Genomic DNA, 15,418 nt, shown 5'->3' on the forward strand with positions numbered 1-15,418 from the left:
GATATTGATGTGGACTTAGAGCTTCATAGCACATATTCAGGGATATTACTGGCCTCCGGGACCATCACAGACTCCATCATATTTAACATAAAAAATAGTGCACTATGTGGTACTATGTTTTACACAAAATGACAGACAAAAGACATCAGTGGGGTCTGTCAGAGGCCATAGGTCTCCTTCTTGTGACAGATCCAACACTATGTGAGCTGAACTCTCTGCCGTCACTTGTTATTACCAGAGAAAGCTGTGACCACGACAGGAAAAATTTAGCATTTCATCCAAGCCAGGGCCTCAAAAGGAGTACTCCTCTTTGTTAACAACTCTCTGCTCTTAGACTCCATTCAGATGACCATGATGATGCAAATAGGGCCGGTTTTGCATTCTCATGAATTCCTCATAGACTTGAGTCTAGTAGGATCTGTGAAAATATGGAAAAATAGAACCTGTGAAATGGACCTTCAACAAAATTGGCCTCAATCACATGAATTGATTTTAATGCAGCCATGCAACGGAGTTAAACTTGTTTGTGTGAATAGAGCTTTAGTCAGTTCCTATACATAGAGGATTGGATTGTCATAATCCCTTTAAAAGGATTATGGATATAGGAATAATACCTGATCGGTGAGGGTCTGACCGCAGCACATTCAGCCAGGCCGATGGTGCACCACGCTCCTATTCACATAATGAGAGTGTCAGAGACAGCAGAAGCAAAGGGAGCGCCGTCCACCACCTGTCACATCCACATTCATCCTGACTGCATGTCTCATTCTCACGTCTTGGCATAACCCCCCCTTAAAAATCATTTTTAGATTTTACCATCATATATAGAAAATGATATAGCGCGCTACCTAAAAAATTCCAAAATGAGCAAACATGTTTAAGTTTCTTTCCTCTTCTCCATAGTTTTTGGCATTTGACACACAGATGTTGATGGGAAACCGACGGTACACGCTCAGCCCTGAAGAGTACATTTTTGGAGCGCTCAACATCTACCTGGACATCATCTATATCTTTTCATTCTTCCTCCAGTTGTTTGGCACAACCCAAGATTGAAGATTTCTAGTTAATAAATAACCATTCTAAAGAGGTGCCTGCTAAGAACTCATTCTGCCTGGCATAACAACATGGCACTACACCCTGAAGTCTGTTCACACTATAACATACAGGCACACACATACATGTAACCTAAATGCAGCTATCAGCCAGGCACATGCTTGTCGGAGACCTGAACACCACCATAAATATGTGAGATGGACTGCAAAGCAATTGAATTCATTGGAGAGGCTCAATGTAGATATTTGACTTATTAATACATCAGAAAATGAGTCCTGTTACATATTGGAAGTTACTATGACCATATTGACTGAACAATGTCCTAAAAGTTGTTGCTGCATAGTTAGAGCGGTTGTAAAAGACTACAAAAACATGACTGCTTTCTACCAGTTATAGCACCACAGTGGTCCATGGGTTGTATTTGGACTTGACTCTCAACCTTACAATTGTCCCATCATTAAATGTCACATTCCTTCTATAGATTATAAAAAGTTAACAGGTCTCAATTTACATGCTGATAAAAAATATCCAGTGAAGTATAAATGTTACTTATATAATATAGTGTCATCTGTTGTTCAAAGAATATAGCAATGTGCATGTCCACCTAATGAGCTGAATGCTGGTGGACGCACATGCTCAGTCACTGTCTCCACCGCCATGTCTCTAAGTAGTGATCCTCTGATCACAATTTCTATTGTTCACTTGCTTGCCGAGCAGGAGCAATCCTGTGCAGTAGCATGACCGTACAGCTAAAAAGACTTTCTCTGCATTGAAAGTGAGACTGTACTATATTGTTAGCTGCCAGAGGGGGAAGGAAACTGATTATATGCAAGAGTACAGAATATCAGCAGCATCAAGGGGACAGGGAACACATAAAATCAAAAAACATGAGTCATTTTTATGCTAGAAATATGAAAAACTACTTTCAAGAAAAAACTTTAGCCCCCTTCCCCAGCATTTTAGACCCTTTGATGTGAAAACGATTCACAGGAGAGCCCCTTTAAATGAATGCAGCGGTGTTGCAATAGCTAACACAGAATGCCATGCTAGTTTTGGTAGAAAACAGCCACATTATGCGATACAGCCCTTTAAACTGCTATTTAATGTCGCTTTCTAAGTCGATATTTAGTTAGTCATGTATTTCTTGTCATCGCCATTGACTATCACACCAGCACGATAACATGTGAAATAAGTATTGTGCATGATATCTATTTTTGTATCCCATCTGAGCTGTAGTTACAGTGAATTACTAGCTGACATGCAGATTGATACAATAAAGACTTATATTCTTCTGACTTTGTACGTTGTCCTGTGTCATTCTTGTCATGTCAACAAACGCTGCATAAAGGAACAGTACAGGCGATTGTGTTATATCTTATGGGGGGTTGCCTTTTTCTGCTCTTATCAGCACCCCCAGATTACATAACTCAAATTACACATGTCTATAGAAGTCTATGGAGAGGGTATGGGGGAGGAGTGAGCAGGAAAAGCCCAGGGTTAGACTGAATATGGAGCTGCATAGAAACATTCTATCACAACCAAAGTGCTTTATTCAGATCAGTATATGTCATTAATACTCTATGTATGGTCCCATGGTTGTTTCTGAATGAGAGATGGATAGTTGTAGAGCGGATTCTCCTCTACTTACTGCATGCAGTGTATGGCTACTACTGTGCACCTATTGATAAAAGTATTTTTTTATTTCCAAATATGGCATATTTCATAATAACCCCAAAGTGATCTATAAGAATCCTTTATGCTGAGGTCACATATTGCAGAAAAGCTGGTTTTTTGTTAGAGATTTTTCTGTGTGTTTTTTAGCCAAACACAGGAATAGCTACAAAAGGAATAGGAAATATAAACGTAGCGCTTATATGTCACCCTTCTGTTAAATCCAGTAGTGGTTTTGTCGCTCCTCCCCCAAAAAAGCAAAATCTGCAACAAAAAAAGCTGTTTCCACAGCGTGAGGTCTTAGTATAAGGTTAAGGCCCCATGTAGAAAAAAGTGCTGTGAGAAAAACCACGGTGGCAAAACATCACGGTTTTTCTTGCAGCGCTTTTCACAGAAAGTCCACAGACGTTTCCTCTGCATTCTGCTTCCAATATACCTATAGGGAAACTGCCGGGATTTCTGTAAGTACAATTGACATGCTGCAATATCCAAAAACGCAATTTTTTGATGAAGTTGCAGTGTGTCCGATGGGCGTATTTTACTGTGTAGAACCACTATCAGGGACTGTAACCACGGTATTTACGCCACATAGGGTCCCAGTCTAAAGGGTCCATTCACACGGAGGAAAATGGGAAGGAATTTGGTGTGGAATTTCAGTGCTGAAAAAAAAGCCTCCCATTGACTTCAATGGGTTCCTTTTTCTGCTGGCAGAAAAAGGAACCCATTCAGAAAAAGGAGCCCATTGAAGTCAATGGTAGGCTTTTTTTTCAGTGCTTAAATTCCACACCAAATTCCTTCCCATTTTCCTCCGTGTGAATGGACCCTTAGGCTGAGTTTTTTGGTGAGGGTTTTGGAAAGAAAAAAATCTGCTTCTGGAATTAGGAATTGGTTTTTTTGAAGCGCTTTTTGTAGTGTTTTTTTTTTTTTCCTCCAGCACAGTGTATGGACTTTGAAAAAACCGCTAGCAGTGTTTGTCAAAAAAATGTGACGTGGTTTTTCCGCCTCCCATTGTTTTTTTCAGGTGGAATCCGCCGAAGAAAGCTCAGCTCGCTTTTTTCTGCTAGTGGATTCCGCATCAAAATCCGGATGAAAAAACTCAGCCAAAAGGTGTTTTTCCATGTAGTAAAGTTTTCCCCTATCCATAAGACAGAGGGTAACTTGCAGACTGGTGGGGGTCCAAGTGCTCAGACCCCAGCTGATCAGGAAAGGGGGGAGTATTTGTCCCCTGTTTTGAACGGAGCAGTTAGTGGGCATGCACCGCTCCATTCATTTCAATGGGAGTGTTGGAGATGAAGTATAGCACTTGACTATTTCTGGAGCTCCCACTGAAATAAATGGAATGGGGCAACCTCTGCCCAACCAGCTGGCAAATCTCGTGGGCCCAGCAGAATGTTCCAGTGTCCACTGGGCCAGAAGTAATTTTATATGTGAGTGTGGCACTGTCCACAAGGGGCGTACTCACAACCAGTTTTTGTAGCATGCGTCGTTCTCATGGACCCTTCTACTTCCACTTTGGCAGGTATGTATTAGCTGTAGCATCACATGGATGTGCAGTATGGAAATAAACCAAAACCACCAACATTGCAGCGCTGGAGCAGTGAGAGATTTATCAGAGGAGGGGGTTTATTTATTCACAGTTCCCTATTACCATAATCCTGGACAACCCTTAGACGTTGTGCTTTATTACAGTTACTAGTGACAATATAAAACTTGGTGTGTGTGTGTGTGTGTAGACGTTGTGCTTTATTACAGTTACTAATGACAATATAAAACTTGGTGTGTGTGTGTGTGTGTGTGTGTGTGTGTGTAAAAGTCATCCTATGGGTGTACAAACATGGCTGCCACGGCACAGTTCACGTGCTGGGAATAGTAATATGGCCGCAAGCCGGAAGACTACAGTGCAGCAAGCAGAAGTGTTCCACCGGAAACAATCACGTGGACAAAATGGATAGTTCCGAGCCTGAGGACCGCCAAGACCCCGGGGCCGCTCAGTACGGAAACTTCCCCAATTACTACAGCTTTCATCCGCCTGAGACCCGCATAAGTCTGCTCCCCCCGGGGCTGCTGCTGGAGCTTCTACACAGACATGGCGGGCTGCAGGACACGGTGCTGGCGCTGGATGTGGGCTGTAATACAGGGGTGAGTGTGTGTGACGAGGGATTCAGGAGCACGTGGGGTGTCGTAAAGCAGCGTCTAAGTGTTGCTAAAGGAGCGCTCTGCATGTAAAGAGCCATAACCTAATGTGCTGCTCAGACTCCAGTCCGTGCTCCACCTCTGCACCTTCAGCTATTCCATTCCTAGTGATGTCTCTGTGGAGGGCAGTGATTGGCTGCTGTGGTCATGTGATGTGTTATTTCTATGGACTGAGTGTTATCTATCAGCAGGATTAGATATTATTACACCTCTCTGGTTACAAACTGCATCTCCCTCACTTGATGAAGGAACCACAGGGCACGCTCACGTACTCTTTGGCTCCAAGGAGCTGCAGCTGAAATAATCAATGTAGCCTTAAAGGGGTCTTCTAGATGAGTAAGCATTCGGCTGTCTTTGGATGTCCCCAACTGTGCGCTCTGTATAACCAGGCACTCTGGTCGTAATTAGATGCAAAACACCCCGATTCTTGAAATCAGCGAGGGGGCCGGTGCGGGACACCCACCGATCAGCAAGTTATTAGTGGTGTTTTGCAGTAAGGTTTCACATCTGATTGCCTGGAGGGGTAGTAGTGGGACTCCCAATAATCAAAGGAGGAGCTACTTCAGAGAAAAGTGTGTGCATGTCCGACTGAGGGAATCACAGAATGTGCCATACATACTTGAGCTGTGTGAGTCTGGAACTCGCACCTATCAGGGCAATGGAAGTCTAGTGATCCCTTTTGCCACTTCTAAGGCCTGGTTCACATCTACGTTTGGGATTCTGTTCGGGTAGTCTGATTGGGGACCCCCCTGAACAGTAACCTATATGCATTAAAAAGTGGTTAGCTAGGAAACTATACAGACCCTATAGAATATAATGGGGTTCATGTGGTTTACACACAAAACATGGCCATTATAGTCTATGGGGTCTATATGGTTTCTTAGGTAACCACTTTTTAATGCGTATGGGTTTCTGTTCTGGAGGTCCCCAAGCAGACTACCCGAACAGAATCCCAAACGCATATGTGAATCGGACCTAAGCTGTTGTGTTCTATATGCTTTGCACCAATGGCTTTAAAGGGGGAGAGCCAAATGCAAGCAAATTCACCCGACAGGATACCTGACCTAAACCCGATCATGATGTCAGTGCAGGATACTCAAACTTTATGGAGCTATCTGGGAGAACAATGTGTGATGGTGAGACCCCTCCTCTACTGGTTTGACCATGTCCCCTTTTTGTGTGAGGTGGACACCCAAATGTGAAGGTCATGTCCATTTTCAGGATGTGACTGGCAAATAAAGTGCTCATGTCAGATGTAAAATATTGGAGAGCCCACAGACACTGGACCCAGGAGATCTGCCTACTCTTGCAGGACCCAGGGAGGTCACACTTCTATATGGGAGCCTCCAACACATTTAGGGAGAGTTGGCTAGCTAGTTTATCTGACTGAAGCTTACTTCTGATGTCACAGTAATGGGCCCCCCTTGGTCGCCGGGACCCTATGTGGGTCCTCAGTACATGGACAATGACAACTGATGTGTCTATGGTTGGTAGGAAGTGAGACCTGTCTTGTAAAGGGGTCATATAGGATTAGAAAACATGGCTGCTCTCTCCTTCTTAGGACGTGACCTCATGTCCGTTGGTAACATGACAAAGTTACTGCTCAGTCCCATTAAAACAAATGAGACTGAGCTTCAGCATGACCATGTGACCAATGGACGTGATGCCATTTCCAGAAAAAAAGAAATCAGCCATGTTTTCTAATCCTGCACAACCCCTTTAACCGGTTAAAGTAGACCTTTCTTGGTTTGAGGCACAGGCGGTTTTATATACTGCTGGAAAGCCAACAGTGCGCTGAATTCAGCCCACTGTCGGCTTTCCCGATCTGTGCCCCGGGTAAAAAGCTATCGGTGCAGATACCGTAGCTCTACACAGTCAGTCAGGTACGTTCTTCTCCACAGCAGTGCCTATCGCGCTGTACAGTGTGAGCGGGGAGGAACGCCCCCTCCCTCCGCTCACAGTGCTTGTTCATAGACAAGTATTATCAGGAGGGGAGGGGGTGTTCCTCCCCGCTCACACTGTACAGCGCTATAGACGCTGCTGTGAGGAAGCGTGTTCCTCACAGACTGTCAGGAACGCCCTTCTGACTGTGAAGAGCTACAGTCATGGCACCGGTAGCTCTTCAGCTGGTGCACGGATCGTGAAAGCCAACAGTGCGCTGAATTCAGAGCACTGTCGACTTTCCAGCGGTATATAAAACCTCCTGTGCCCCAAACTATGAAAGGTCCTCTTTAACCCCTTCCCGACATGCGCCGTAATAGTACGGCGTGTGTCGGGTCTGTAACTATGGCGACCGCCCGGGAGCCGGGCGGCCGTCATAGCCGCCGGGTGTCTACTGCTTTAAGCAGTAGATCATACAGCAATTGGAGCTATGGTGTGCCAATCCAAGTGTCTGAAGGACACACACAGTTACACCAGATATTATTACATACGCAAAAGCACTGATGCCCAATATTAAAACATAACATTTATTTATTCCTATATAAAATACCTTGATCCCTTATAAAATATCCTTGTGTAAGGACAACAGATAGTCAAGCTTTCAGACTCAGCACATGAGTATTATTCTTTCCTCATCCATGTAGCAAAGCCCAACCGTCTATCAGATGTAATAAATAGAAACGGTCTTACCAGGTCTAGTCGCCGGCAGGAGTACTGTGGACAAAGGGTTAATTCAGGAATCCTCCCTATGCATATTCTCACAATGACCCTCAGTTCCCCGTAACTCCCGCCCTGACAAGGGCAGTCCACAGCTGTCCCTTACAGTTGCCTGGTATAATATAGTATATATACCTACGCGTTTCCTGGCACCGTATTGCGCCAATCATCAGGGGATTTTCAAAAACACTAAAGTATTCAAGTGCTATGCCTGCCCACAGTGGTGAGACTAGACTAACTTAGCTAGACAGTGCTAACTAGCATGACTACCAATGATGACTATGATAGCCATATAAAATTATAGCCATAGGAATAAATAAATGTTATGTTTTAATATTGGGCATCAGTGCTTTTGCGTATGCTTTAAGCAGTAGACAACCGGCTCTCATGCCTCCGATCGGTCCCCGGACCGATCGGAGGCATTAACCCCTCCGGCGCCGCTTTCCCGGCGGCGCATGGGCGCCGCCATTTTGGCAGGGATCGCCGGCTCCTGGAGCATGCTCCAGGGCCGACGTCAAGTTGCCATGACAGCCGGGAGCCTTGTTAAAGGCTCCCAGCCGGTCTGCAAATTCTCTCTTTTGCAGGCTGGTGTATACAGCCTGCAAAAGAGATGATGATTTTTTGCAATGCATTGCAATGCGTTAGCATTGTAATGCATTGCATTAGTGATCAGACCCCCTGGGGTTCAACACCCCTAGGGGGTCTAATAAATGCAAAAAAATAAAATAAAAAAGTAAAAAAAAAATATAAAAAAATATAAAAAGTATTAAAAGTTCAAATCACCACCCTTTCCCTAGAACAAATATAAAAGTAGTTAAAAACTGTGAAACATATACATGTTAGGTATCCCCGCGTCCGAAATCGCCTGCTCTAAAAATCTATAAAAATATTTTTCCTGTTCGGTAAACGCCGTAGCAGGAAAAATAGTCAAAAGTGCCAAACCGCCGTTTTTTCACTGTTTTAATTCTGATAAAAAATTTGAATAAAAAGTGATCAAAGCAATAACATTTCCCGAAAATGGTAGAACTAAAAAGTACACCCGGCCCCGCAAAAAAAGACGCCCTATGCATCCCCGTACACCTATGTATAAAAAAGTTACGGCCGTCGGAATATGGCGACTTTTAGAAAAAAAAAATTTTAACACCGTTTTGGAATTTTTTTTAGGGGTCAAAATGTAAATAAAACCATATAAATTTGGTATCCCTGGAACCGTACCGAAACACAGAATATAGGGGACATGTCATTTTGGCTGCACAGTGAACGCCGTAAAACCAAAGCCCGTAAGAAAGTCGCAGAAATGCCCTTTTTTCTTCAAATCCACCCCATTCTGAATTTTTTTCCTGCTTCCCAGTACATTATATAGAATAATTAATGGTGGCATCATGAAGAAAAATTTGTCCCGCAAAAATTAAGACCTCATATGACTCTGGGAGCGGAGAAATAAAAAAGTTATGGGGTTTAGAAGGAGGGGAGTCAAAAACGAAAAACGAAAATCAAAAAATGCCATCGGCGGGAAGGGGTTAAGTGTTGGAAATTGAATAATTAGTATTTCTTAAGGGGGTATTTCCATCTTGGCATTCATGGCTATACCCATACTCCTTAGGTTTTTGATGTATTTGTTACTTTTTATATTTTACAGGAGTTGAGTGTTGCTCTATACAACTATCTCATGCAAACAGAGGGAGGTCCAGAAATCTTGAAACATGTCTACTTCATGTGCTGTGACATTGACCCTGATCTGATCACTAGAGCTCAGACTGCAAACCCTTGCCCTGATGCCATCACATTCTCCACCCTAGACATCACTGATGCCTCCTCACTGGGCACCTTGCACAGTTTCTTGGACAGGTTTGGCCAGTCTTCCTTCCATATTGGCTTCTGCATGTCTATAACCATGTGGATCCACCTAAATCATGGTGACAATGGACTAGTAGAATTTCTTAATCGGCTAAAATCTTTGTGTGATTATGTACTTATTGAGCCACAGCCGTGGAAGTGCTACCGGTCAGCGGCCCGCCGACTACGCAAGCTGGGCAGACAGGACTTTGATCACTTCCATACTCTGTCCATCCGTGGAGACATGGCAAAGGAAATCACTAAGATCATGACCAAAGATGGCAGTACAGAACTCATTCACCGGTTTGGAAAAACAAGCTGGGACAGAAGTCTTCTTCTTTTTAAAGTCCAAAGACCCAAAAAACTTTCTGTCTAGTATTTTATGATTTAATATAACTTTATTCTCTATTTGTTTGGTGTTGCATTCCCTTCTGTTCTCTTTACTGTGTTGACCCTTCTTTGCAATGAGGTGCAATGGTTTGTCTGCCAAACTGCAATATTGTGACTAGTGTCATTTAAAGAGGACCTTCCATTTCCTCAGGCACATGCAGTTTATATACCACTAGAAAGGCGACAGTGCGCTGAATTCAGTGCACTGTCGGCTCTCCCGTTACGTGCCCCAGTTGAAGAGCTACTGGTGCATTTACCAAGAGCTCTTCACTGTCAGAAAGGCGTTCCTGACAGTCTAACTGGGAATGCCCTTCCTGACAGTGCTGTTCCATACTGTGAGGGGGCGTCCCTTACCACCCAGCCCCCCCGACAGTATTCGTCTTTAGACTAGTACTGGGGGGCGTTCTTCACCGCTCAGCGCCATGGCTGGGCAGTAAGAGACGCCCCCTCACAGTATAGCACTGCACACAATACTGTCAGGAGGGGCGTTCCCAGTTAGACTGTTGGCAACGCCCTCGGTAAATGCACAGATAGCTCTTCCACCAGGGCACATAACGGGAAAGCCAACAGCGCACTGAATTCAGCACTCTTGTCGGCTTGCTAGCAGTATATAACACAGCATGTGCCTGAAAATACGGAATGTCCTCTTTAAATGACACTAGACACAATACTGCAGACCCCACAAAGATCAGCTGTTCCAGCATCTTCCAAACACTGGAAGTTACTTCAGTGGACAGGGAGTGCGTGCAGGCAGCTCCTATACAAGTAATATATGCGGCACCTCAATTTCTCCTAAACAACTGCTATGCGGTAAATAGGAGCCATTTGCACACAATCTGCATCCACTGCTGTAACTTTCCGCATACCAAGAGGCCGTCAAAACAGCTGGTCTGTACATGGTCAAGGTGTCAAACCTTCGCAGATCACATACTAATGACCTATCCTGTCTATAGGTCATCACTATCAAAAATCCATCTTGGGCCAAACAACCTGGGAAAGCTGTCGGGGCAACTTAGGGCACTAAACTACCAATAGGTTCTTATAGACTAGGGAGTGTAGTGTCCCATATCGCCCTGTTATAAGGCTACCATGGCCACATTAAAAGTATAAAGGTTTTATACTATCCTAGAGATGAGTTTAATGAGTCTCATCGTACCCATCTTTGGTGCTGCTTGTGATGTTCTTCATGGAAGCCAAGGTGCACCCCTCTGGCTTTACTGAAGAACTGTGGAAGTATAAGGTAAGTTTAATGTGGTCGCATATTGCATTACAACAGAGGACAATTTGGGACACTAAACTGCCAGTCCATAAATTTTTACATCTTCTGTAAACAAGCCGATGTCAGGATAAGAATAAAAGCTTTGTAGTGCCTTGAATTTAGAAACAAATGCACAATGATCTCACCGTGTAGTGATGTTGGGCACAAAAAGGCACCATGTTCACTATGACAATACAGCATACGCTAGGTTCATATCTCCATCGGGCTCTCTGTCATTCAAATCCTCCAGGGCACCAAATGATGGACAGCCAGACCGCTGATTTAGCAGTTACACAAGGACTTCGAAGAACCCCATTGTGTCCTTTGTGTTGACATTTACGTACGCTAATATTCCATGGTTTCTGCGGATGTGAACTTGGTGTTATCGTGAGAAAAAAAACATAATAATATAGTTGTGAGGTAATGCACGTTCCTGGGATATTGCATACAGTAATGTTGCAGTACAGGCATAACACACACACAGTTGTGTTTTATAGTACTGGGATAAGATAAGATAATCCTTTAATAGTCCCACAATGGGGAAATTTCAGTGATACAGTTTCATAGATGGTACAGTAGTATATAACAAGAGAGGAAAAACACATACAAGCTCATGGCAGATAGAGAAATCCTAGGAATCATAGCAAATAACAAAGAAAGACACACAGACACACTGCAGGATCATTTAGTTCTCTGTTCGAAGTGATGTTAATAATACAGCCGAATGTGGTTGGAGGACATGAGGGAGGGGGGGGGGTCACAGCATGTAGATATAACAGGCCAAAAAAGTTTTTTTGCAGTGCAGTGACCCAGAGCGGCCACTGATAGTGAGTTAGGGCCCTTGTGCGCCTGTGGCCAGTAGCTTACTCCTGGGCACTGCTCCCCAGCACCTCTGTGGCACCCCTGTCAGTATTTAGGCAGATGTATCTCTTTTATATAGGTTCTGATGTACTTTGCATTATAAATGTATTGTTATGTACTGTCACTTTAAGTTTCCTGTGTCTGCTAAACATGTGAGTTGTGAGCACCAATCCCTATCCAGTCCTCTCCCTGGGAGGAGCTTCCTTCCTCTCAGGCCTGCAGTCTAGACCTAGAGTCTAGGTGAGGCAGACATACCTGCCACCAGCTCTTAGCTCCTGTGTAGGCCTCAAGCCTGAGGTCTAGGCCTACTTGTTTTCTCTGAAGTTGCAGTGACACTGCAAGTCTCAGCCGAGACCCCTGACAAGCTGAAATCCGGGTCTGGAAGATATAGCCCGCCGGTACAGCTGGGCTGAAGTGCCTGCACCCCTGAAATCAACTCCTGCACCTTCTACCTCTCTGGACAGAGCCCCGCGAGCTGCGGAAACTCTCCAAGGTCTCCTACCTCCCTAAAGTATTGTGCATACTGTTTGCCAGGAGGGGCAACTACTTCAAGGACCCTCCTGCCTTGCTAGTGGCCTTTCATCGGTCCCCGAGCCACTGCACCCCGACATCACCAAACGTGAGTCTTTATCCGTAACGAGCCAAGTTACGAAGCCGCAGTTATCGTTGTCTCCCACAAGGGCTGGCCTGTCCTATCATCTACCTTCCTACTGTATTTGTACACCTTCACATTGCTAATAGCAACCGTCCTCCCAACTACTGCTAAGGGACATAAGGATTGGTGATTGGTGCCTCACTTAACTCTTCAGTGCCTGTACTGGACTTTGTCACATTGCACTGTGAACCTGCTGCTGCAAAGCACTGTAAGACTGTCGGTTTCTTCAGTAAAGTTAACCTGTTCACCTTAACCCTGTGTGGTCGACTGTTATCCTGCACATCGCACCTGGGTGAATGGAAGAGTGGAAAGGGTTGTGGATAATCAGGGATACACCGGGACCCCACTCTGCCCAAACGTGACAACACTACATTGCCCGTTGCCCCTGGTTACCACAAGACCCCTTTTTCTGGCGTCACGAACAGGATTTGAACTTTGTGAAAATTGGGCCCCAATTTATTGCTGGACATTATACTCCATCTTCGCTACCCCTCCTGTGGACTACCAGCCATCTCAGAGTGAGTAACGAACTGTTGTGTATAAAGGGGTACTGTGCTTTTAAAACCGCCGCCATTGCTGTGTGGCCGGCGTGTCTGTGGACTGTATTGCCGCGGGCGCCAAAATCCTCAGGCTGCGCCAGAACCGCCCCCTGGATTGGTGCCAAAAGCCCCGGAGTGTCGCCGCCCCCTCCACAGACTGTGTACTTGCTTTCTGCTGACTCCTCCTCTTGTGGCCTCCGCTCCGGCCGCCCTCTTGCTGAAGCCCTGGGCTTCCCCTCTAGTGTTGGGAGGTGTGCCTTCATCTCAGCTCGCCACAGTGCACTCCTGGGAAAGGAGTGACGTCACGACCAGCCGCCGACGGCTTCGGAGCTCTGCCCAGCTACAGGGACCGCAACGGAGCGTCCACATCTGCCTCTGCAGCCGCGCAGTGAGTACGCCAGCAGCGCTGGCGAGAGGGTGAAAGCGTGAATTGGTTGACCACCCGGCGCAGTGCCGCAAGCACGAGAAAAATTTAAAGAGACAGTACCACATTATCCTACTATCATGTCTGACGCGGACAATGCTCAATTAAATGTTATTCCTGATGATGGACCAGCTGCTGCAGCTACCAGAGTGAACATTCTTCTGGGGGCTCCGCACCTACCCAGTTATCGGGGGGACCCCCACACTTTAACAGACTTTAAGGAACAAATACTCCGGGCTTTTCACTTGTTACCTTTATCCCCAGTGCAGCAGGTGAACGTACTGCTGGGCCAGCTGGAAGGAGTCGCCTTCCAAGAAGCTCGCTCCTGGCCCACAGCTGATAAAGACTCTGTTGAAAAGATCTTCACCCGGCTCAAGCGGGAATTTGAACCAAAATCTTCTACAGAGGTGAGACTGGGATTCTTCAATAGAAGACAACAACCAGGTGAGACATTGAGAGACTATGCCTTAGCCCTGCAAACTGCTTTCCGGGCTGTACAGCAAATTGATTCCATTAGTGCGGTTGAAGCTGATAAGATGCTCAAGGACAGATTTATTGAAGGCGTAGACTCCCGGCTAGTGCAAAGCCAACTCCGCATGCTAGCGGTGCAGAATCAGGACGTTTCATTTGCAGATTTCAAGTCGCTAGCCATCCAAGTCTTAGGGACCGAGTCACCTTACAGCCCCCTCCTGTACTCTCACCCTTCCAACTTAGAAAGTGGACCGGTTGTCGCACCTACACCTCTGTTACCTGCCGCTCCAGCTGTTCCTGCTGTTACTCAGGCTGCCCAAGTTTCTACACCTGATCTGGTGGCCTGTCTGAAAGATTGCATGGACAGAATAGTTGAAAGTGCTGTTAAAAGATTAGAGGGACTGACAGTGCCAGCCGCGCCTCCCTCCAGGGAGCCTTCCCTGTCCCGCTCTTCCTCACCTGAGCCACGACAGTACTATCCACGTCCCAGGCGTCCTCCACCTGACAGGCCACCACCTGCTAATAGAACTGTTTGCTCTTATTGTAAGAAATTTGGCCACCATCGCAACCAATGCTTTCAGTTAAACGGGATGCCCCCGAGGCAGAGGACCAACCCTCGGGAGGAATATACAGAGGTCCCTCCAAGGCGCCCAAATTCATTGCGCCCTGTCCGTACATCACTGTCCGAATCAATGGAGTCCCATTCGAGGCCCTTATAGACACTGGCTCTCAAGTCACTACCCTAAAGAAGTTTGCTTATGTTCAACACTGGGACCTCAGAGACCTATCCAAAGACATTGGCAGCCAAGGATTTGATCTCTTAGCAAGTAACGGTCAGCCTATTCCTCAAGTGGGTTATTGGGAACCCACCATCCAGATTGGCGACTGCCGTCTCCCTCAACAAGGTGTCATTGTCACAGGGGTAGAAGAAGAGGGCTCCGCTGCTTTAGTGCTAGGCATGAATGTCCTTAAGAACTGTTTTGATGAAATAATCAGTGCCTTGCACGTGTCTCTCTCCACTGCTTCTTCTTCCCACAGGAAAGCCATACAACACCATGTCAAGATGGGACTATCCGATTTTGTGTGGACTATAGAAAATTGAATGCTGTGACCCACAAAGATGCGTACCCTCTGCCACGTATAGAGGAATCCTTGACTGCACTGGGCTCTGCTGCTTACTTTTCCACTCTGGACTTGACAAGTGGCTACTGGCAGGTCCCCATGGCTCCGGAGGACCGCGAAAAGACTGCCTTTACTACTCCCATGGGCCTGTATGAGTTTAATAGCATGCCATTCGGGCTTTGCAACGCACCAGCCACCTTCCAGAGACTGATGGAGAGATGCTTAGGGCATGTGAACTTCCAACATGTGTTGCTCTACTTGGATGACGTCATCATCTATTCCAAGTG

The 15,418-nt window shown here is 45.7% G+C and overlaps 2 protein-coding genes across 2 annotated transcripts in view; both read left to right on the plus strand.

Moving 5' to 3' along the window:
• Nucleotides 1-1,490, plus strand: part of FAIM2 (Fas apoptotic inhibitory molecule 2) — a 55,745-nt gene extending 54,255 nt beyond the window's left edge. Inside the window, exon 12 of the mRNA XM_075265760.1 lies at nt 904-1,490. Within this exon, the coding sequence (XP_075121861.1) occupies nt 904-1,053 (150 nt within the window). The 3' untranslated portion in view covers nt 1,054-1,490. The remainder of the gene's footprint in view (nt 1-903) is intronic.
• A 3,175-nt stretch (nt 1,491-4,665) lies between these two features.
• On the plus strand, nt 4,666-9,787 carry BCDIN3D (BCDIN3 domain containing RNA methyltransferase). The gene is made up of 2 exons (XM_075262894.1): nt 4,666-4,863; nt 9,215-9,787. The coding sequence occupies exons 1-2, from the start codon at nt 4,669-4,671 to the stop codon at nt 9,785-9,787; spliced, it is 768 nt and encodes a 255-aa protein (XP_075118995.1). The 5' UTR covers nt 4,666-4,668.
• Nucleotides 9,788-15,418: the final 5,631 nt, after the last annotated feature.

This window comes from Leptodactylus fuscus, chromosome 2 (genome assembly GCF_031893055.1).
Source record: "Leptodactylus fuscus isolate aLepFus1 chromosome 2, aLepFus1.hap2, whole genome shotgun sequence".
In the NCBI taxonomy this organism is placed as follows: domain Eukaryota; kingdom Metazoa; phylum Chordata; class Amphibia; order Anura; family Leptodactylidae; genus Leptodactylus; species Leptodactylus fuscus.

What these genes read in the sequence shown, in the direction of transcription:
- BCDIN3D (XM_075262894.1), top strand. Translation starts at nt 4,669, where the DNA reads ATGGATAGTTCCGAGCCTGAGGACCGCCAAGACCCCGGGGCCGCTCAG. An exon ending in ATGTGGGCTGTAATACAGGG is followed by an intron (nt 4,864 to 9,214) that starts GTGAGTGTGTGT and finishes TATATTTTACAG; the next exon opens with GAGTTGAGTGTTGCTCTATA.